Source organism: Protopterus annectens, chromosome 8.part1 (genome assembly GCF_019279795.1).
Source record: "Protopterus annectens isolate FY-2018-M chromosome 8.part1, PAN1.0, whole genome shotgun sequence".
In the NCBI taxonomy this organism is placed as follows: domain Eukaryota; kingdom Metazoa; phylum Chordata; order Ceratodontiformes; family Protopteridae; genus Protopterus; species Protopterus annectens.
Window position 1 is genome coordinate 375,448,534 of NC_056742.1, and position 25,194 is coordinate 375,473,727.

Sequence of the window (25,194 nt, forward strand, 5' to 3'; positions counted from 1 at the left end):
AGGAGCCATCATGGGGGGGTGATCTTGGGAAACCTTCCCCTTCATCCAGGTCCATGTCTTCGGTAAAGGACTCTGGGGGACAGTCCAAGTGCCTCAAGGCTGGAAAGTCCTGGGGCACTATGGCAACGGGCTGTCCCTGAGAGGGCAAGATGGCCAGACCTGCACACAAGGCCGGGGGGGTCTGGATAAACTCCAAAGACGAAATAGTCAGAGGCCTCGCCCTGCATGAACCCTTTCCACCACGTCGAATGCCGAGGGGAATGTACCTCCTGGGCTGAACTAGTGGAAGCCGCTCCCTCCTGATCTGATCGGGGAGTTGGAGCTGAGCCTCTAGGAGCTAAGACGCCAAGGGGAATGCTTCTCTCTGATAAGCTCATACCAGAGAGCACTCCCTCGGATCTGACCCCGAGGCTACAGCTCCAAGAGCTTGGATCCGATCTAGTCAGATACGATACACTCAAGGCACTGGCTGACGTTGAGGTACAGGGTACCATCGGCGCCAACCCCTCGACTTCGACTGTCCCAGGATCCAACAACTCCAAAACCGAAGGTCAGATTGGAGAAGGAGTGATAGGTCTAAATACTGGCTGGAAGGTGCCCGCTCAGGTGGGAGAAGGCCCTGCCAAAGACCCCCATCTGGATTTGAGTGTGGATAAACATCTGCATCATCTTGTCCATCTCTGCTTCAGATAGGCTCCAGGTAGAGTGGGAGGACGCTGCCTAAGTGGGCCAGGAGAGTGCCTAGGGGGCAACCAGCTAACTTGAACCTCAGGCTCAGGGGAGAACCTCAAGGACCTGAGCCGGGGTGTAACAGGCCAGGATCCATATTCGGCATTTCAGGTTGACATTTTGATCAGTCGACCGATGCTGTTTCGGACATACGATAGCAAACTGTGAGTGATCTGTGATGATTACTATCCCACTCTCGATCAGTTCTGAAACACTGAAAATTATTTTTAAGTGTGCGTAGGAAACTAAATGAATAAAAAGCTCTAGTTGCTCTATTATATGCCAGCAACAACAGTTGTCAAAGCAACTAAAAAAACAAAGCTTCTTGTGATTATGACTTATGTTGGCTTCCTGAGTTTTGCTTGAAGCCAGCATGAACTACCAGAACCCTCCCAGCCGAAGAACATCTTTGTTTACCACAGCTGCCCTGCCACTACTGTTTATGTAAGACTGCTACATTGTACTTCTGCTGGATGCTAACTGTACACTGTAGCTGCCTCTGGCCTGGATCAAAATGAAGAGGTCTTTGATGCTACCAAATATACACCATTATATATTTACAGCCAAATATGAATAAATGTAAAAGTTATGTTTTCATTTCTTTTTTCACAGAATAAATGTTAAAAGTCATTACAAAAACATTGTCCTATGTAAGTTGATAAAAGTGACTTTAATTAATGACTGACAATGGCATGAGAAAGTCATTCACTGACTCAGTTAAATGCATGAACAAAGAGCTCAACTTAAGTGATCTCATGTGAGAACAAGCTACATGCCACATTAAAACATTATAAAAATGTAAAATGCACCAAAACCTTATGGGCCCATTAGCTCATATACACAGTGTCAGCATTTCCATTCATGGAATCTGTCTGTTAAAGCTGCAGATTCTCTAGTTATTATAGGTACAAAATGCTCATGGTGTCAAACTCTTGTTTACGAAAAATATAACCTTAAAATGATTAATCTAAGAACATTTTCTGCATCCCACAGTTCTTTGTCCAGCCGTCTATTGTTTGTTTTGATATATATGGGTGACATTTTAGTATTTTTTCCGAAGTTTATAACAAGGTTCATAACATACCTCTACAATAATTTGTCTGTACTCTGGTTGAACTATATTTTGTAAAGTATCTTCCACAAGAAGAGAAAAGTTCATCTCGTACATTGTCATATCAGACAAAGTTGGTTGCTGTAAAAAAAGATAAAAGAACACAGTTAACAAATGAACAGAAGCTAGTGCTTTTTTTAATACAAAAAAAAAAAATAACTTAAAAGTGGTTACAAAATAAACAAACTGTAACTCACATTTTCCTAAGCAACTGTGGTAAAAGTGTCTTTAATTAATGATTGACAATGGCATGAAAAATAACTACTCTATTTACAACAGAAAATACCAATCGGCAGATGATTGAAAAGATCCCCTTAGAGTACCTTAAAGAGCTCTCCATGTGATGCCATTATAAATTTATAGCCAAATATGAATGAATGCAAAAATCATGTGTTTTCCTTTGTTAGATCATTACATGAATTAGTCTACAAAATATATAACCGAGTAAGAACACTAAAACTTTTAAGGCATTATATGCAATACTCTACAGAATATTTTCACAGAGCTCTGTAAACTGATTTTTCACTGAACTGCAGTTTTTGCAGTTCTGATCTACTTTACTATTTGCAAATTGCCAAGTTTTACATGGAAGTTATAACTGACAGCTACCTTAAACAATTTTAAAAATCTTCCTAAAACAGTGACGTTATGCTCTGGTCTTAAAGAGCACATTATCACAAGCCATATAAGGGTGTCAATTATGTTAAAATTTACTGAGGTCCAAACCTGTTTGTCCAAGAAGTCAAATGCCCACAGAAAAATATCGACAAGCCAGGCTTAACCAAAATCCCATATAACCCATAGCATAACAGGGATTTTTGTTACAATAAAAACAAGTTCAGTTTTAATAACTGTTGCTTTAATTTGTGATCTGTTGAATGAAAAACACATTTATGGAAAATAATATATATCATCAAACACAGTATTAGTGGGTGCTGAACTCCTGAATGGGCAAGTCCTTTGGACGATGTTAAACTGAGGTTTCCATTTGTGAATCACAAACACGAACCAAACCAAGATAAAACAAATACGAAGCACAACTGAGAAGAAAATAACTCCAGGAGAGAATGTGAACTAATTTAATGAAACATGAACTTCTTCAGAACAGTTGTCACTCATTTAAATACAAAATAAATTAATCACATGACCTTAATAATCAATTAATACATAACTATCTTGCAAATCCAATCACTAAAATATATCATACAACAAAAAATACATTGAATTACAATAAAAAATTCATACAGTACTTAAATGAATACTGAATAGATTTAAATCCTATTTAATTGTAAGAAACATTTGATATTAATAACATCATTCAACCCAGGTGGCTGATCTGCATTAAGTAAGATCTGCCATATTGTTTCCTTACATTCTAACTGTACTTTAAAATTACCAGAAAACAAACTAGAATCCACTTTTTCCAAAATTGAAAATCTAAACTTTTTGAATTCTACACAACTTAAAGCAAATTGTTCACAGGAATCACACATAGCTAAATATACCACATTGCATGTCTTACAATTATATTGTACTATGAATTATTTTATTTAGATGTTTTATAAAAATAATACTGTTACCTGATATATACCTGCATTGTCTACACCCATTACAAGGAAAAGTTCCATAACAGCATACCTCTTTAGATACATTTTTAACATTCTCAACAATGGTTTTAATACTGAATGTTTTATATGTCAATTTTCACAAATAATGTTTTTGACTACAATCATTTCATTAGATATAGGTATAGGCAGAGCCAACTTATAATCACATACAAAATTAGAACTGGATGTACATAAAATAGGACATGCAACATTAGATCTCAATTGTTGTACCTCTTTCAAAATGTTCATGAGCCATGCACCATCATATCCTCTTGAAACAAAAAAAGTAGTTAGTTTACCTGCCTCTTCTGAAAACAACATATCATTACTGGTCAATCTACTCAAACGAATAAATTGTCCCTTAACCACACCTCTTTTCATAAAATTAGGGTGTAAACTATCATGATGTAAATATTGGTTTACAAAACTAGATTTCCTGAAAATGTTGCTCTCAAAATTACGATTAACTGGATTTATATATAAATTTAAATCCAGAAAATTGATACTCTCACTAAAATGCCCTAAAGTAAACTTTAGAAAATTAGTGGAGCTATTCAAATAACCAACAAATTCATGAAAAGAAGCCTCATTTCCACTCCACAAGAAAAATAAATCATCTATATATCTCTTATAGAACATAATATGGTGAGCAGAGGAATAGGTGTATAAGAATTTGATTTCCCACATGGCCATGACCAAGTTTTTGTTGAAAATACATCTCCTCAAATTGAAAAAAATTATTTTCCAAAATAACATCCATCAGTACACAGATGGTGCTTACTAAGCTATTCTCCATGTCTGTGTAATTACTAAGATATTCTCTCAAAAAATCAACTCCAATATCCTGATTAATACTAGTGTAGAGTGAAACTACATCTAAAGATGCAAAATGAAAGATTTTATCATCTGTACTAAATTGACCCAAGAGTTCTAAAAGATGCCATGAATCCCTTAAATAGGATTTAACTTTAACCATTTGTCCAACCAGACAGAAATGAATTCTGTTTTTGAACCACGAGCTGAAATTATGGGTCTGAATGGAATACTTTCACAAGCTTTGTGAAGCTTTGGAATCCCAAAAATGACAGCTAATTTCGAGAAATCATTAATCAAAAAGTCATAAGTAGAAGCATCAATATTTAATAAATCAAACAAGATATAATCCACTTTCTTAAAATTTAGAGAAATAAATTTTATAACAATTTTGATCATTAAGTAATGATTTCATAGCAATACTGTAATCACTTGCATTCATGATTACTATTGTATATGGGCAATATAATTCAAAGCTCATCTGCATTTAAATTGTATGAATTAGTATGACTGTGACTACCCATTTGTCTAAAATCCTGTTCACACAGCTTACCAAAACTGCTAGCTTTTTTCTTTAGAGCATTATTATCAGAATAAAATGTATTTTAAATTTAACTTCCTAAGATAAAGTTTGAAATCAGCAATCAATCTAGGAACATTCACATTATTAGAGGGAATGAATGAAAAACCTTTCTGTAAAACAGAAACAATATTCGAAGATAAACATTCATTAGTTAAATTCAAAACAGTAATATTAAAGTTCAGTTCTTCCTTTGTTCCTCATCTGCACCTTCCCAGACCACCTTGGAACTTTGGTGTTCATGTTTCATTAAATTTGATTGTTTTATCTGAGGTTTCCATTTGCCTGAATTGGCAGTAGATCAGGCAAATGTGAAAAGATCCCATGGCACTTACTGAAAAGAACAGGTGTTACTTTATACATTTCACATTTATCATAGTATTCTAATGTACATCCACAATTCCTTTTTTTAACCGAAGCCTTTCACCCATATCCATCTTTTTATCTCAGCCAGAACATTATCATATTCTATCTTGCTATACAATAAACCATCACATCATCTTTCCACAGAGTCCATGCAGCCATAAATATCTTTTATCATTTTCAATATCACAGTTTTTTATATTTTCAATACAAGTATCACGTACATGTTTATATCCTTAAAAACTTTTAAATTTTCTCCAAAATTATTGTCTATTTACATTAAAAATAATGTGTTTTTGTTTTGTCTACATTGCACACATTACACTTTCTTTCTTCCATCGCATTACACTTCATTACTACCTTTCACTGATAATTTGGTCAGCAAAATCCTCCATAAAAGAATCCCTTGTTTCATAAAAAAAAATTCTTGCATTTTTCATCCTACCTTTATTGCATTTTTCTTTCTTCATTAAATTTCCTCTAGGGATGTTTTTTCCAAAATCTTATTGTACCATTCCTTTCAGTTTCAATCAAAGTTATTATTTTTCAAATTCCACAGTTTAAATTTATTTTTGTACTCTTTTCCTTGCTTTTCACTTCTTTTCCCCCTTCACACTTCTATACTGCTTCCTATTTTTATATAGCACATACCGTATTCATCCTTCCTTCTTTCTCTCAAACTGCTCATTAACCAAAAAAGATGTATGGATGCTAAGTAAATTACAGATTTTTTAAATTTAAACTTCTTTCTTTTTTATTATATAATAACCCTCTTCTCCCAGATTTAATTTTAACCCTCTAAAAATGTGGGAAAAATATCTAATAATTCTTTCTCCATCCTTGCAGGAATATAGGTACGCCACCCAAATATGCCAGTTTTCCTAATATATCGCTATTTAACATATACACTTTGTTTTTAAAAGATAAATAACTTTTCCATTAACATATCAGTCTTTTTGTTTAGTCTATTTCTTTCCATTGTCTTATTACACTATCACGGACCCTGAACCTTATTCCTGGTACACTTTTTTTGTATACCATATTTCATTACTTTTTAACATCAACAAATCCCTTACTTTTCAATGTATGTAATTTTAATCAACCTTTCTATTTCTTTTTTTCAAATCTAACCACCACCTCATGTATTTGTCCTTTGTTCTTGGTCACTACAACCATATCCATCAGCATATGACAAGCGTATGCATATTTCAGTTCCTTTCTCAATCTCCCATCTTGCTTCCTTTATTTCATATGTATGTTTGTATTACTGCATTCAGTACTAACACAAATAAAAACATACTCAATGAGTATTCTTGTTTTACTACCCAATTAATGCTCATTACTTAACCCATTCATTCATCATAGCTTTACCCAAGAAGTTTCATAACGCTTTTTTATTACATTTAAAGTCTTTTTCCCATTTACCTCTAAAATCTTCTATACTGGCACATGATTAACGTCAATAAAACATTTTGGTACATCGCTTTACTAGTCTCATTTCTTTATTTTTCTCTTAAATATCTGCCACATCTTTCACTGTTAACATTTCTTTCATTTATCTCTGTATTATTCTAATATTAGCCTTTGCCCTTTTTTTGTCTTCGTTTTTTTCTTCTTTCTTCTCCTACCCCCCCAACTCATCAGTTTGTTCTTTTTCCAGTTCTTCCCCAGTATCCTGTTCACCTTCATCTACATCACTACTCCCCAAAATTTCATATTTATTCCTTCCACCTAAACTTAGTCTAACTGAAAAATGCCTACCTCTACCTTACTTACATACATTTCCATAGTCTAATAACTTCCTATTCACAAATATTTTCAGTAATATTTCCTTCATAGTACTTTATTCTTCCTCAATGCTTTATTTTTCTAATAAAGTTAAGTCAAACCAGAAATTTCCAAAATCATTCAATTTCTGCACAAAGGCCTACACCTCCTTCCTGTGTTTCCCACTTTCTTCACATTGGCCAGCCATTATTTTATTACACTCTTGCACCAAATGTGTTTAATCTCCACAAAAACATGCGTTGTGCTGTCCATTTTATATTTACACTATTTGAAATGTTCTCTGCCTCCTTCCATCATCCGTATTCTCTGTTTTTCTTGCTTACAATATCTGCATATGAAGCCAGCCACTGAGGAACAAGCCAGTGCATTTCTTTGTGCCGGTCCCAAGCCCGGATAAATGGGGAGGGTTGCGTCAGGAAGGGCATCTGGCATAAAACCTCTGCCAAATGACTTATGCGGACATTTCATATTTCCATACCGGATCTGTCGAGGCCCGGGTTAACAATGACCGCCAACAGGGTGCTGGCAGAAATTGGGCTACTGATGGCCGAAGGAGAACAGGAGGGGGAAGGCATGCCCGAAGGCAGGAAGTGAGGGTGTGAACTTTGAACGTTGGCAGTATGACTGATATAGGGAGAGAGCTAGCTGATATGATGGAGAGAAGGAAGGTTGATATATTGTGCGTGCAAAAGACCAGATGAAAGGGAAGTAAGGCCAGGTGTATAGGAGGTGGGTTCAAATTGTTCTATCATGGTGTAGATGGCAGGAGAAATGGGGTAGGGGTTATCCTAAAGGAATAGTATGCCAAGAGTGTCTTGGAGGTGAAGAGAGTGTCTGATAGAGTGATGTTTATGATGCTTGAAATTGATGGTGTAATGATGAATGTCGTTAGTGCATATGCTCCACAACTTGGGTGTGCGATGGATGACAAAGAAAACTTTTTGGAGTGAGATGGATGAAGTGGTGGTGAGTGTACCCAAGGGTGAGAGACTAGTGATTGGAGAAGACTTCAATGGGCATGTTGGTGAAGTGAACAGAGGGGATGAGGAAGTGATGGGTAGGTATGGTGTTAAGGAGAGGAATGCAGAAGGTCAGATGATTGTGGATTTTGCGAAAAGGATGGACATGGCTGTGGTGAATACATATTTTAAGAAGAGGAAGGAGCATAAGGTGACTACAAGAGTGGAGGAAGAGGCACACAGGTGTATTATATCCTACGTAGGAGGGCCAGTCTGAAGGAGATTGGAGACTGTAAAGTGGTGACAGGGGAAAGTGTAGTTAAGCAGCATAGAATGGTGGTCTGTAGGATGACGTTGGTGATCAAGAGGAGGAGTGTGAAAGCAGTGCCAAGGATTAAAATGATGTAAGTTAAAAAAGGGTGATTGTGAGGTGGAGTTCAGGGAAGAGTTAAGACAGGCACTGGGAGGCAGTGAAGAGTTACCGAATGGCTGGGTAACTACAGCAGAGCTAGTAAGGGAGACTGCTAGAAAGGTGCTTGGTGTGACATCTTGACAGAGGAAGGAGGACAAGAAGACCTGGTGGTGGAATGAGGAAGTACAGGAGAGTATACACAGGAAGAGGCTGGCGAAGAAGAAGTGGGATTGTCAAAGAGATGAAGAAAGTAGACAGGAGTATAAGAAGATGAGGTGTATGGCAAAGAGAGAGGTGGGGAAGGCTAAGGGTAAGACATATGGAGAGTTGTATGAAAGGTTGGACACTAAAGAGGGAGGAAAGGTTGGACACTAAAGAGGGAGAAAAGGACCTGTACTGATTGGCTAGACAGAGGGACAGAGCTGGGAAAGATGTGCAGCAGGTAAGGGTGATAAAGGATAGTGAGGGAAATGTACTCACAAGCAAGGAGAGTGTGTTGAGCAGATGGAAGTACTTTGAGGGGCTGATGAATGAAGAAGAATGAGAGAGAAGGTTGGATGATGTGGGGATAGTGAATCAGAAAGTGAAACAGATTAGCAAGGAGGAAGTAAGGACAGCTATGAAGAGGATGAAGAATGGAAAGGCTGTTGGCCCAGATGACATACCAGTGGAAGCATGGAGGTGCTTAGGAGAAATGGCAGTGGATTTTAACCAGATTGTTTAATGAAATTTTGGAAAATCAGAGAATGCCTGAGGAGTGGAGAAAAAGTGTTTTGGTACCTATCTTTAAGAATAAGGGTGATGTGCAGAGCTGAAGTAACTACAGAGGGATAAAATTGATCAGTCACAGCTTGAAGTTATGGGAAAGAGTAGTGGAAGCTAGGTTAAGAAGGGAGGTGATGATTAGTGATCAGCAGTATGGTTTCATGCCAGGAAAGAGCACTACAGATGCAATGTTTGATCTGAGATTGTTGTTGAAGAAATACAGAGAAGGTCAGAAGGAGTTGCATTGTGTCTTTGTGGAATTCGAAAAAACATATGACAGGGTGCCTAGAGAGGAGTTGTGGTATTGTATGAGGAAGTCAGGAGTGGCAGAGAAGTATGTAAGAGTGGTACAGGATATGTACGAGGGTAGTGTGACATTGGTGAGGACTGCGGTGGGAGTGACAGATATGTTTAAGGTGGAGGTGGGATTACATCAGGGATCAGCTCTGAGCCCTTTCTTATTTGCAGTGGTGATGGACAGGTTGACAGATGAGATCAGACAGGAAGCCCCGTGGACTACGATGTTTGCAGATGACACTGTGATCTGTAGTGAGAGTAGGGACCAGGTTGAGGAGACCCTGGAGAGGTGGAGATATGCTTTAGAGAGGAGAGAAATGAAGGTCAGCAGGGCTAAAACAGAATATATATGTGTAAATGAGAGGGAGGGTACAGGAATGGTGAGGATGCAGGGAGTAGAGTTGGTAAAGGTGGATGAGTTTAAGTACTTGGGATCAACAGTTCAGAGTAATGGTGTGTGTGGACGAGAGGTGAAGAAGAGAGTACAGGCAGGGTGGAATGGGTGGAGAAGAGTGTCAGGAGTGATTTGTGACAGACGGGTACCAGTAAGAGTGAAAGGGAAGGTCTACAAGAGGGTAGTGAGACCAGCTATGTTATATAGGCTGGAGACGTTGGCAATGACAAACGGCAGGAGTCAGAGCTGGATGTGGCAGAGATAAAGATGTTATGATTTGCACTGGGTGTGACTAGGATGGACAGAATTAGGAATCAGTATATTAGAGGGTCAGCCCAGGCTGGACAGTTTGGAGACAAAAAAGCAAGAGAGGCACGATTACATTGGTTTGGACATGTGCTGAGGAGGGATGCTGGGTATATTGGGAAAAGGATGCTAAGGATGAAGCTACCAGGTAACACGAAAAGAGGAAGGCCTAAGATAAGGTTTATGGATGTGGTGAGAGAGGACATGCAGGTGGTTGGTGTGAAAGAGCAAAATGCAGAGGACAGGAAGAAATGGAAACAGATGATCCGCTGTGGTGACCCCTAACAGGAACAGCCAAAAGAAGATGAAGATAATGACAATATCTGCATATGACAGTCTCTTCTTTGAAATCTGGATAATAACCCTGATGTAAAAGCATATCCCAAAACCATTTCCCACCCCACTAGATGAGCATATCCCCAAGCTTCTTTCTTTTTTTGCTGCTACATCCTTCTCCTTTTCTGGTAATATAGGACTCTCATCATCCATTTGTTGTGCCCAGCGCAATATTTACTATTTCCCTCCTCTGACCTCTTCTTCATTTTCTTTTGCTCCCCTCCGAACATTAAATCCAACATAATCAGTGAACCCAGTTCCCTACATGCATTTAAAAAAAAACACTTCTCTGTTTCCTTGCATCTTCACTTTATCATACCATTCTGCAGTCTTTAGGTCACTAGAACCTCTGCCCCCATGTTTGGAGTTCTGTAAGCACTAGCAACAGGACTCTGGCATCAGCTAGTGGCCCAAAAAGAACAGGGTAAGTTATATACACTATAGATAGTTCTGTGAATTTGGTCAACAGCGAGTTTAGTCGAGATCTGTTTAACTGACTGCATTTGATCAACTATACAGATGGCTAACAGGTGTGCGAGATCGACAATTCTCTCTGCTCAGGGAATGTGCTATCTCCCACATTGGGGGGGTTGTTTTTTTTAAGTAATATTTGCATGCAGCAAGAAATTACCTCAGTGCATACCTACTAGGAAATCGACAATTCCGTTTTTGACAGAAAGTTGTTTACCTTCAGGAGGTCAACATTCACATTAGTTGACCAAGTGAAGATAAATCATATATAAACACCCACATCTCAACACTGACAAAAGTGACATGCTGCTATACATTTACCGATTGAGAATCTAGGCACATGCAAAACTTGACATAAAAAAATTTAAAAAATTATTTTTTGCAGAAGCCAAGCCCCTCTGTACCCACCTACTCCCCCTGCTAATTATATTTTCCAACTCCGACATAGCTCAATCTCAGGGGAAGGGTATACTTCCTTTCCCAAAGAATTGCGCAGTCTTCCACACCTTTTGCACATGTATTTAATCGATCAGATTTTGTCAACTAAACAGGTGTTGGCCAAAAGTAGAGTCAACCAATTTCATTTGACCTATACATATATACATATATATATATATATATATATATATATATATAAAAATCAAGGGTCGAACTGTTTCATGACTGACACAAAAACATGACCATTCGTTATAGTGACAACACAACAGCGTGCCAGACAGTATATCGAAAAAGGAAACAAATTTCCTTATCTGTTTACTACTCATAACCCAATCACACATTCAGTTCAAATTTGTCTGAAAAGTGAGTGTTATGAGAACACCTTTTGTAAGGTAAGCTGCACATTAGGGTTAGGCTTATTGCACATTACTAAGTTGGGCAGGGGAACTTGGTGTGTATACATTTTGGGCTGTGCAGGGGGATCTGCCCTCTCCTGCAAAAAGCAATCAGTATAGGAGAAGACTGATATTTGAGGTTCACTCTTCTGAATTTTCAGTCTTTTTTTTTTTTTTTTTGGTGTGTCAGTACTCTGTATTTCGTGTTCCAAGATTTAGTAGGGAGCCATGTTGTGGCCTTCAGCCAGTTTGCTATTCATCTTACCACATAGGGATCTATTTATAACACATTTAGTTTAGTTAATTAGCTGTAACAGAAGAAGTACCTGGAAGTGTGATAATATGCGAAGAAGGGAAAGATGCATCAGACTAACAGTGATTCATACATGCAGAAAAATGCCTGAAAGGAAAAAATGTTTGAATAAACAAGCATGTAATTTTAAATATGTCGGTAATTATGGTGGGAGACTTTAGTTGTTACTTAAGAAAGATGAAGTTAACACAAGATATTAATGTGATGAAAGAGTAGGTAAAATGTGGAGGGTTGAATATAGAGCAAAACAGGGACGGACATAACAGAAGTGAATTTTTTAAAACTGAAGGAGATTACATAATTTATTCAAAAGGGATCGATGCCATTTGATCAAATGCTTATGGGATTGAATCACAAATCACTGAATGGAGTTGACTGACAAACTAATGACTGGTGCCAGAAGCATGGCCTCAAACTGAATGTCAAGAAATGCATCATTATCCATGTTGGAGAAAATGGCAACCCCACTAATTATCACATGGAAAACAACGTACTAAGCATGTAGTCAGTCGTGACGGACTTGGGCGCTCAGTTTGACAGCAACCTGACTTTTGACCACCACGTTGCCTCCATTGTACGGAAGGCTTTCTACATGACCCACGTCATGAATAAGGGTATTTCATCCAGGAACAAGGAGGTCATAACATCCCTGTACTCCACCCTTATCAGACTCATTATCAAGTACAGTGCCCCCTTCGACATGTACCTTGCCAAGCAAATGCAGCAGCTAGAAAGATCACAGAGATTCCTGACCAGGAAAATCCAGGGTCTCAAACACCTATCCTATACAGATAGGCCAGAAGCCCTGTCCCTCTACTCAGTCTCATACAGACTGCTCAGAGGTGACTTCTGTCTAGCATACAAGGCCATCTCAGACCCAGCCTTGATGAAGTTACTGCATATCCATAATTCATAAATGAGAACCTCATTACAGGAATAAAACTCTGACTCTCTAACTGTTTAAAATTCTGTGTAGCACCCGCCTACTGAAAATATTTAAGTTAACACTACACCATGTATGATAACCACCTTTAATATATGTGTTTTTTCAGATGAAATCTTTAACTATTTCTTTCTCAGCTACTTGCTTCCAACCTTTGCTGCGTGTATGTGAGAAAAACATGTACCTGTGTGTACATATCGTTAAACAAATCTCAGTTTTGTGATAACTCACCGTAATAATTTCACTGTATTTACACTTGTTTTTGTACATTTGGAGCTTTTCTCCCCGGGCCTCCATTGAAAATGGACCTGTATCCAGTCGGATTTTCCCGGTTAACAAATGTAAAATAAAAATAAATAAATAAATGTCCGTAAATTAAACTCCAGAACATCATTTAAAAATCATCTAAAATACATCAATTAATCAATTATCCAATGTTACATTTATTTAAAAGAGCGAGCTTCTAGCTCGGGTTTAATACATAAATAATTATTCAGTCCATAGTGTATGTGTGCTTGCAACTTTAATATCCACTTTAACTCAACGCATTCTATTTGATTGTTAAGGTTACCTCCCCTCTTATCACTGACAACAATTTGTATAACTCTAAACCTAAATTTATGTGAAGGAAACTCCATAATGTGTTTTGCTAAAGCATTCAATTTATTTTTGTTCCTCACATCATACATATGCTGACAAATTTTATCTCTAAGTCGTTTCTGTGTTTTGCCCATATAAAAACACCTGCATTCTTTGCACTCTGCCATATACACATTATTAGGTGTTTTACAAGTGGCATAAAATCTAGGTTGAAAAATACAGGGTAGAACTGGATGTTTAAACTCCTGAATAGTGGATATATATATTGACACATTCTACAGTTAGTACAAGGGTATGTTCCCAGCTTATGCAAAGATATAACAGTCTTCTGCCGATAGTTACATAGTAACTGTTTCAAGTTACTCTTATTTTTATATGCAAAACTGGGAACTCTCCCTATACTATTTTCTGTCTCTCTATCAGTTATCAAAAAGTGCCAGTTATTCTTTATTATGTCACAGACTTTACTACCATCACTGGCATACTTTGTGGTAAAACGTACTTTATTACTCTGCTTAGTATTACTTCTTGCAACTGAATTGGTTAAATGTACTGTTTCCGTAGAGTTAATTTCACTAGCATTTAGAAAGGTCTCATTCTTAATAGCTTGAAAAACAGTTTCTTTATATCCCCTCTCTACAAATAATTGCTGTATGTAGTCAACTTCCTCGTCTTTATCAGTTTGCACATTTTATATATTTTTAACTCTATTCAATTGCCCTTTGATGATATTAGGAAATACATGCCTAGGATGCACGCTATTGAGAACCAGGAGACTATTCTTCCAACATGTCTTTCGAAACAACTTTGTATGGATGTTACCTAAACTGTCTCTGTATATAGAGACATCCAGGAAGTCTATACTCTCAAGGGAGAAAGATACCGTGAATCTCAAGAAGTCCATTGTAGATTCCAGATATTTAATAAAATCAAACAATAAAGGTAACTCTTCATCCCATAACATAAAAGTATCATCAACAAAAAGTCTATACATTCTAGTATATGTATTATAAACACTACTATATAGATGCTCTTTCTCCCAATGATGAACTACCAGGTTTACATATGAAGTTGCACAGGAGGTGCCCATGGCAACCCCCCCACTTTTGTAGACATTGGTTATCATACATAAAAATATTGTTAGATAATATCAAATCTAATAATGTGCATACTAAAATGACCTCATTGGTGTTGTTAACCCCCATCTCTCTCATCTCACTTCTTACTGCCTTTATACCATACCCATTAGGTATGCAAGTAAATAGGCTTTGTACATCAAGGGTAACCATGTAACAGCTGCCTAATTCCATTGTTTCACTAAGCTCCCTTAAACCTCTCAGGAATTGAGATGTATCTCTCAAAATATTAGGAATCTTCCTGACTAAAGGTCCTAATTTATTCTCCACATAAACTGAGGGGGGTTCCTTAGCCCATCCACCAACATCTACAATGGGTCTTAAAGGTGGTTTGTGTAGGGACTTGTGTATCTTGGGCAACCCTTTAATACATGGTATTCTTGGATAGTCAACTGTAAGAAACCTATATAGTTGCTCATCTATTTGTCTGCACATTAACAGATCATATAGATTTTCCTTGATATTTTTAACAATACTTAAATGTTGAACATGTGTTATTGGGATATAAGTATGTATCTCACCCAACATTTCATGCATAGATTGAATATAGTCACCCTTGTTCAAGATCACAACAGCTCCTCCTTAACTGCAGGTCTCATACTTAAAGGCTTGATTATTTTGCGAAGATCGTAGGGCACATGTCTCATCTAACGTAAGGTTATGAAAAGAACTTCTACTATTCACATAGAAACTATTATAAATTTCCTTCTCACAGGCTCTAATAAACAACTCAACATGATTAGGTATGACAGGTACAAAATAACTTTTTTTGTGTAACTTAGTATTTTTATATTATTCATCACCTTTAAAACACAATTTTAGTGCTACATTACGACTAAACATTCTTAAATCTGTTAACAATTCACTTACTTCAGTACATGCAGAAGGTATAAAAGTTAGACCGCTATTTAACACAGCGATTTCAGCTTCAGTTAACTGATAATCTGATAAAATAACCACAAGTTCATTCACTGCTTCTGTCTCCTGTTCAGAGTTACTCTCTCTCCTGAAAATTTCCTTTTTCTTCTTCTTCGACTCATTGAGCGCTGCTGTTGTCTCTAAGTATTTTGTTTTACCAGTAGCGGTTAAAAAAAAAAAAAAAAAAAAGATCCAGTGTTAATGGAATAAGTTGTTTGGGTCTTGCTCCCTGCAAAACCTGATTATTAGCTTGCTGATTTGGCAAGGGAGTCACGCCAATCTCAGAGACTACTTGGGGCACAACAGATTGTTGACAGATGCTGTTCTGACATCCCTCTTGCATCTTGGTAACCAAGACCGGCGAAGGCATATTTGCTGTATTAGGTATAAATACCCATGCATCATATACACAAACACACATATATATATATATATATATATATATATATATATATATACACACACACACACACACACACATATATATATATATATATATATATATATATATATATATATATATACACACACACACACATATATATATATATATATATATATATATATATATATATATATGTGTGTGTGTGTGTGTATAAAACACTTGTACACATACGCATTACACACTGTAAACATTTACAGCATTTTTAAATATCTTAAAACCAGATTTATCTAATATCTATATAAAATATCCATGAAGAAATTATTCAAGGAAGCTAAGACCTTACATTCAAAATCTGAAAGGTGTTCTACTGCCATAGCATTATCTGATTCTTCACTTCTTCTTTTGGCTTTTCCTGGTTAGGGGTCGTCACAGTGAATCACCTGTCTGCTCATGATTGGCAGTGGAGTTTTACAGTGTTGAGTTGCCAGCCCAACCTTCCACAGAAGTCACACACATGCACACACTCATGCCTAGGGCCAATTTAGAGTGTCCAATCCACCTAGAGCATGTCTTTGGGATTCTTCACTATGTATGTATTAACCTTGTAATCTGTTTTAACATAGTTACAGTAACCCTCAAGCTTTACAAACTGAACTAGCGTCTCTATTTCAGAGTGAACTCACCAGGTAGCAATTAATATGCAGAAGTATGGAATGGAGACAAGGTTTGAACTCGGCAAGAAAGATAGTGAAATAAATTAAGGTCTCACCATACAACAATGTAGTGCTCTGGCCATATTCAAATCTAAGAAGAAGAAAATGCTGGATGAGGGTCAGGAGTAAAAAAAAATATAAAAGATTAGAAAAAAAAAAAAGTGGTGTGGCACATGTCATGCACATGTGAGCAGGTGTATGCATGTTAGATAGCAACAAGGAATGAGAGTTCCATTACAATACTGGAAGGCACATGAAGGAAGGGCATGAAGTGGTTGGTGTGGGGGGTGGTAGAATAAGAGCAATCAGTATACTCTGTGCAGGTGGTCTCTGTGCAGGTGGTGGTCCCCATCACTCAAAAGTTCATCACAACAAAGCATATCAAAGCAGGTGTCACTGGCTGCAGTTCAGGAGTTCAGGGAGACAGTAAATGTTGACTGGAAAGTCTGATGAAGAGTAGCTGTAACAACGGTGTTCATAAACAAAAATAATCCTAAAAGAGCGATACTAGAGGAGGAAAAATACTCTTCCAATCCCTTCCAAAACAAATCAAAGAAAAGAAAGACTAATGAAAGACTAAAAAGCAAAAGATAAGAAGGAAGAAGAGAAGAGATGTTCCTGTTGAGGAATGTGCTGTCCTGATCTGTGTCTCATTCTTTCAAACATTTGGTGTTCTAAAACATATAAAACTAAACAAACATTAAAAAACTACTAAATTATCACTAACTCAGTGCAGACAGGCAAATTCACACAGTAGTGCAGTGGACTTAGTTTATGTAATTAACTGATTGAAATTTAGTGAACAGAATTAACTGAATTTTGGGCAGTTCTCAGTCCTCTGTTAGTGTTTTTTCACTCTCTTTCTTTTTTTTGTTCCATTTTCTGTTTCCAATGCTGTTGCTGCCAGTGTGCTGTGTGTGTGATGCTGATGTTGAATGATGCTGAATTAATGATGTGATGAATTATGCTGTGCAACCTGCTGTGTACAGGCAAGATAAAATGCCATTAGTGACTGACCACAGTTCAGCAGGTAAACCATCTTGTTTTAAAAACAACCACAAAAGTTGTGATCTCTCTTTTTATTGTTTTCTAAACATATTTTGTCTTTTATTGTTTTCCCCACTGAAAACAGTGAAGCTCTAATAACAAGCATATTAATCTTGTAATCCATTCTTGTAATCCATTAACATAGTATAATATACCTGCCACAAATACCCATAAGTTGTTGTCAGCTCATGACAATAAAACTACACAATGTAAAAAAACACATACACATAATACATAAACATGGTAATGCTGCCATGATACATGTACAAGCATGAAAAATATTACAAAGAAAATACAATTACAATATAATGAAATAAAAAATATTAAAAAAAAAATTGTAAAAGGAAAAAAAACTTTAAAACTAACTTAAAAGAAACAACCGCTAACTTTAAATTTTTGGGCACAAATATTTAAGGCAATAATGGAAAAGGTAATAAAATGATGTATTATTAAAGAAAAGTGTATATTGACAAATGATGTACAACTAGCAACAATCAAACTAATGGTGAACACAAGAACAAACTATGAAAACAAAGGTGGTGAATGAACACAGAACAAAGTCAGCAACACAAGGACAGCTATCAGGGTCCAGAGCACATAGAATAAATTTTAGCAAATTCTGTTTAGAATGTTGTCATTATTAACAATGGTTTCTTGGTCATTCAATAGTGTAGTAATTTGCAAAATGTTCTCAAAAAAGAATATTTTGTGTAATGTCAACTGACAAATGAAACAAAATAATATTACAAATGATGCCCCAGTGAAATAAGTGTTTTAATACTTTATTATATATTTTTTTCATTTTTTGCCTTCATTATTTGCAATTATTTTTATCTTTATTTATTATTAGTTATTTACTTTTTTTCAATTCTCTTTTATTTTTTATTAATTAGAAAAAAGTATTACATTTTAACATTTTCCTGATTTTCACTAACTTGAAGTTTGAGCTTTAAGCTGTTTTGTGAATTTTAAGTTAATTTGTATTATAGTTGTATTTATTGATTTTATAATTCAGAGTTTTCATGTAAACAAGTTAAGATTGTGTAACCACCACAACCCTAAGTTGGTACAACTACCTTGAACAAGACTAACAATTAATGTTTTTTTAAATTTAACAAACAAAATTTGAATTGGACCAAAATTTAAATTACAATTTACACAAATTTTAATAAATTCAAATTTATCTGAAGGAAACCTTAAAAAATAAACAACAAATAGAAATTGTGGGACCTTAGTGATTATGAGTCAAACAGATTACACACAAAGTATTAATATCCTTTTAGCTGACAACAAAAATTACTTGAAGGTAGACACTGATTTTGTTTGAAGACTAAGTTTACTTGAATTTTTAGCTGAACTTCATGAAATTTTTACAATTTGGTATTTTTTTTATACATACAATAACCATTTCTGTGTTTTGAATACAATAAGCAAGGTTACGGAATTCAAAGGTGAAAAACACTAAAATAAGTAGTAGCTTTGAATATAAAAGGTTGAAAAAATTAAGTTTACACAAACTGACATATGTAGTTCCATTTGAAAGGTCTAAAATTTTTGTTTAAATTATAGATGGGATAAACCTTTTTCCTTAAACCTGTTATTTATATTAAAATTTATTATTGATGCCCTTTGAAGATATTATTTTGCTTATCTCTGTTGAATCCCTATCAACCTCTTTTGATCAATTATATGAATTATCCTATAAAGAGAATTTCTTTTGTTTTAAGGAAGAATATAGTGTATACTTGTTGCAGTCTGTTGCAGTTAGACAAGATAGGTGTTTACTAATTTTTTTCAATCTTTGTACAGTTTTGTATAAACAAATTGCAAATGTTGCTTAAGTACACGTTGTGAACAAATATTTAGTGTTGTTGGGGGTGAGAGAGTGGCACCAGGAAGTTTGCAAAAACTGATTTGTCTAGAAAAAGATACTTATTTAGTAGCAGATTTCTAGATGAAAAGATTTTGGTCTTAATTTCAAAGCTTTTTGGTTTCAATTTTTCTTTTACTATGTGGAAAAAATATCAACTTTTTGGATTTGCATTTGACCATCGATTCAGTAAATTGTAGGTTTCACAGTAGTATTTTTAGAAAACCAACTTTTGTAAATCAATATTTACACCATAAAAGCTTACACCCCACTCATATGAAAAGAGGTGTGGTCAAAGGCCAATTTAGTAGGCTTACTAGTAAAAATTATAGATTTGAGCATGAAACAACTGATTTAAAACAATTTTTTGTTCAAAGAGGTTATGAAAATGATTGCTTGGACAAAATAATAGGGGAAGTCATGACATTAAGGCAGGACAAAGCTATTCCAATTTTGAATGGGATAGTTTCAAACAGTGTTGTTAATAACAAAAAAGCAGAACAGTCAAGGTCATTTGTCTTGTCTTTTCCGTTGCCTATTTCTAATGAAATGAACATCATTAGAGAGATAGTGTTCACAAATTGGAAAATAGAGTTGGGAAAGCATGAATTAGTCAAAGCTATAGGTAACAGTCCTGTTTTTACACACAAAAAAGTCACTAATTTAAAGATGATTTTGGAGAGAGGTGAAAACAGAGCAACATTTCCTACATCTAAAGTTGGTACATATGCATGCATGGGATGTAGACAATGTAGATTTGTCAGTGGGACATCTGGTGTATTTTTGAAACATCAAAATAGAGAAATTAAATTGAAAGAACATTATACATGTAAAACCACTAACATAGTGTACGTGGCACAATGCGCCTCCTGTGAACATTTTTACATAGGAAAAACCACTAGAATGTTAAATAAACGTATTTACGAACACAATTCAGCCATTAAAAAGAAAGATTTGAGTAATGCATTGGCAAAACATTCTATGAACTGTATTTCATATAAGAAGTTTGTTTTTTCTGTGTTAGAGAGGGTAGATGACAGTATTTTTAGTGGAGATTACAAAACACTTTTAGAATGCAAGGAATCTATTTGGCAGATTAGACTAAGGGCTGACGAGACACCTGGTTTAAACGATACGATTAATATCAAATGTTTTTTACTATCACAAAGATTTTAACACTTTTACTTTGTGATAAGCTGTTATTTATAAAACATTTTAAATGGTTGCATTAACAACATGTTTTACATATTTAATTTGAATTTAGGGAATATTTGAAATGTAGATTTACATTTTAAATTGGTTGATTTACGTTATTATTGAACATGGGATCAAATTGACTGTAGTATAAAAAGGTGGGTTTTACCCAAGGGTGCTTTTCTGATGAAGTTCTTTTTAATAAATGAACAAAAACGTTAATACAGGTTGCAGTCTGTCTTTCTACAGCTCGTGGTGGACTTGTTTTTGTTTTATATATATATATATATATATATATATATATATATATACACACACACACACACACACACACACACACACACATATATATATATATATATATAGACACACACACACACATATATATATACATATATATATATATATATATATGTGTGTGTGTGTGTGTGTGTGTGTGTGCGTATAAAACACTTGTACACATACACATTACACATTGTAAAAATTTACAGCATTTTTAAATATCTTAAAACCAGATTTATCTAATATCTATATAAAATATCCATGAAGAAATTATTCAAGGAAGCTAAGACCTTACATTCAAAATCTGAAAGGTGTTCTACTGCCATAGCATTATCTGATTCTTCACTTCTTCTTCTTTCGGCTTTTCCTGGTTAGGGATCACCACAGTGAATCACCTGTCTGCTCATGATTGGCAGTGGAGTTTTACAGTGTTGAGTTGCCAGCCCAACCTTCCACAGAAGTCACACACATGCACACACTCATGCCTAGGGCCAATTTAGAGTGTCCAATCCACCTACAGCATGTCTTTGGGATTCTTCACTATGTATGTATTAACCTTGTAATCTGTTTTAACATAGTTACAGTAACCCTCAAGCTTTACAAACTGAACTAGCATCTCTATTTCAGAGTGAACTCACCAGGTAGCAATTAATATGCAGAAGTATGGAATGGAGACAAGGTTTGAACTCAGCAAGAAAGATAGTGAAATAAATTAAGGCCTCACCATACAACAATGTAGTGCTCTGGCCATATTCAAATCTAAGAAGAAGAAAATGCTGGATGAGGGTCAGGAGTAAAAAAATATATAAAAGATTAATAGAAAGAAAAAAGTGTGTGCGCTCATGCACATGTGAGCAGGTGTATGCATGTTAGATAGCAACAAGGAATGAGAGTTCCATTACAATACTGGAAGGCTTCCACATGAAGGGCAGGTTAGATAGTGCATGGGGTGGTTAGTGTGGAAAGCTCTAGAATAACAGTGCAATCAGTATACTCTGTGCAGGTGGTCTAAGAGCCATATATGTAAAGTCCATCACAACAAAGCAAATCAAAGGTGTCCAGCCCACTGGCTGCAGTTCAGGAGACAGTAAATGCTGACAGGAAAGTCTGCAGTCTCGCCAGAGTGACAACTGTTCATAAACAAGAGTAATCCTAAAAATGGTTGTACGGAGAGGAGAAATACTATTTCAGCGTGGTATTCCTTCCAAAACAATCAAAGAATCCAGTGGTCTCATTTCTGAAAATGAAAAGACTACAAAGCCAGAAGATACAGCATTCCTCTTGAAGAAATGAATGTGTTGCTCCTGATATCTTCCTTCGCACTGTCAAACATTTGGTGTTCTAAAACATGACACAGAATATGGTAACTAAACAAACTCCATTATCACTAATAAAGTGCAGACTCACAAGCCAGCAGTGGCAAATTCACAGTTTAGTCGTGCCCGACTCCTAGTGGTAATTAACTGAACAGAATTTAGTTAGGTTACTGTATTTTCACGTTATGCCTTCTCAGTCTGCTAGTTACATTTTCAGATCTTCCATCTTTATTTTGCAATTCCTGTTCTGTCTCCAGCTGTTGCCACAGTGCTGAGTGTGGTTAATGTGATTTGAATGATGCTGTGAATTCTCCTGTCAGATTCAATATGTGCGGCAACATGCTGTACACAGCAGGGCAAAATACCATTAGTGACATGCCTGAACCACAAGGTAATGCATCTTGTAAGTTGTGACTGCGAAAACATATTTTGTCTTTTTATTGTTTTCCCCCACTAGTGCTCTAACAATGATAATATGAAGCTCTAAGAGACCCAGCAAATGTAACAGTAATATTAATCTTGTAATCCATTAACATAGTATAATATACCTGCCACAAAACAGGATAAGTTGTTGTCCAATGTTAAAATGATAGCTCACATAATGCAAAAACACACAGTACATAAATTCCCTAATACATGTATGGAAATCCATGACTGTACTGCTGGTTTGTTGTAACAGGAGCATGAAAATATTACAATATCTTACAATATTACAAAGATATTACAATGCAGCTTGTATGAGGAAAAAAAAACAGCCAAACCCAAATTTTGTTTACAACACGCTAACTTTAAAAAAGACAGGAATATCATCCTGCCTGATAATGTCAGTGAGATGGGCACAAATGGAAAAGGTAATAAAATGATGTACTGTTAGAGACTTGTGTAGCAACTATCACTTTATCACAACAATGTCAAACACAACTAGTGGTCCAAAGCTGGCACTGAGGTAATGAACAAATCAGGAAATGGAGAACACCAGCAACTGTCAGCACATAGAATAAACCTTTAGGACAGCCAATGTGGTCTATCAGAATTTTAGCAAATTCTGTTTAGAATGTTGTCATTATTAACAATGGTTTCTCAAGCACCCAATATCTCAGTTGTGTATTACAAAATGTCACAAAGAAATATTCATTTTTCACACAACTGAAGCCAGATGCAACAGTGTAATAAAATACCCCCAAGTGCTTTCTAATGTTTTGTACTATATTATTTTACCTTATCCAATTACTTGATTCAACTTTATTACCCCCGTGAAGTTTCTATTTTTAATATATTCAGGCTTCAAATACATTAAGTAGAACCTGAGAGAAGACATTCTTAAAAAGCACATTTTAACTAGTTCTGCTCCTGTACAACTATATGCCTCCAAAACAGGAGCTGGCATATAACACTGCTCCCATAACACATACAAAACCCACAACACAGAATGAAAAGGAAGCCCACACAGAGCAGACAGAAGGCTCTTTCTTTGCATTCAATTTTCACCACAACAAAGCACTCCTATGGATTTCCCACACTTTTCTTTGGGATTCCAATTCAGTGTGATGTATCTGTTCTGTAACCAGGATAAATGTATTGCTAGAAGACTGGCAATGTGGGAATTCTTGCCAAGACTGTTTCGGGGCAACACAAGTTAATCAAATGTAAAGCCCATCACTCATTATAGCTACTTAAATGACAGCTTCATAGGTCAACTCTCAACCTACCAGTAATGGGTCATGTGACTACAAATTGTTTGTTTGTGTCTTTCGGCTTTTCCTGGTTAGGGGTCACCACAGCGGAACTCCGGTCCGCTAATGATTGGCAGTAGAGTTTTACGTGCTGGCTTGCCGGGCCTAACGCACAACCTTCAACAAATACAGGGGAATACATGGACTGGAAGAAATGAAAAGGCATTGAAAAAATATATATAAATGGTTGCCTAAAAAATAAAAGATTATGAAGCTCTGCCCTTCTCCCAGTAAAGATTACAACAACCAAGAAAAATATCTTCCAAGAGACAGGTTCAGAAAGGGGATTTCAGGACAGACTCCATGGGAGGGATGAACATAGGTTCATTCTTTCCTAACCATTCATTAAGATGCTTCAGACAGGATGGAAAGAGACCAAGAACCAGTTCATGGAGGACTTTATCAGCTTGTGGATTTCTCTGTATAAGTGGTAATCTTGGGGGTAATAAGGGGAGGTAAGCTAATTAGAAACAATTTTTTTTCAACTTACTTATTTGCATTTTTAGGTGAGATTTCCCTAATCAGCCACAGAAATAAAAGCAAGCGAGTCCTCTGACCTCATTCCTAGTACAAAAATAAAAAGAGAGATATGATCATTATTCCTAAGGAATCAGTGTCGCACCCGTGAAATTAAGTCTGCTAGACACTGAACTACTGATAATAACCACTGCTTAGTTCTGTCCTCTGAATTCAGTAAATCCTCCTACACCTGGGCCAGCAATCCCTGCTGGACTTGGGAAGGTGTAGGAAGAAGAATCTTTTATCCTGAGTTTTAACCAGCTCCATGGAAACACACTACATGTAGGTATGCTCCACCCATTCAACCAGGGAGAAACACTGCAAACATCCTGGGGTGCACCAATCAATGTTGTTGTTGGGGGTACATCTCTTGCAGGCCTCCCTTCATCACCTGATTAATGGTGTGACTGCAACCCTTGCTGTCTGAGGAGGAAATGCAAATTACCTTGATGAGGATCACC

General features: G+C 36.1%; 1 protein-coding gene across 4 annotated transcripts in view; it reads right to left on the bottom strand.

Annotated features, from left to right (window-relative positions):
• PHKB (phosphorylase kinase regulatory subunit beta) overlaps positions 1 to 25,194 on the bottom strand; it is a 3,137,540-nt gene that overhangs the window by 27,200 nt on the left and 3,085,146 nt on the right. For all 4 annotated transcript variants that reach the window (XM_044081953.1, XM_044081952.1, XM_044081950.1 and 1 more), the window contains one exon: positions 1,814 to 1,921. In XM_044081953.1, the coding sequence (XP_043937888.1) occupies positions 1,814 to 1,921 (108 nt within the window). The remainder of the gene's footprint in view (positions 1 to 1,813; positions 1,922 to 25,194) is intronic.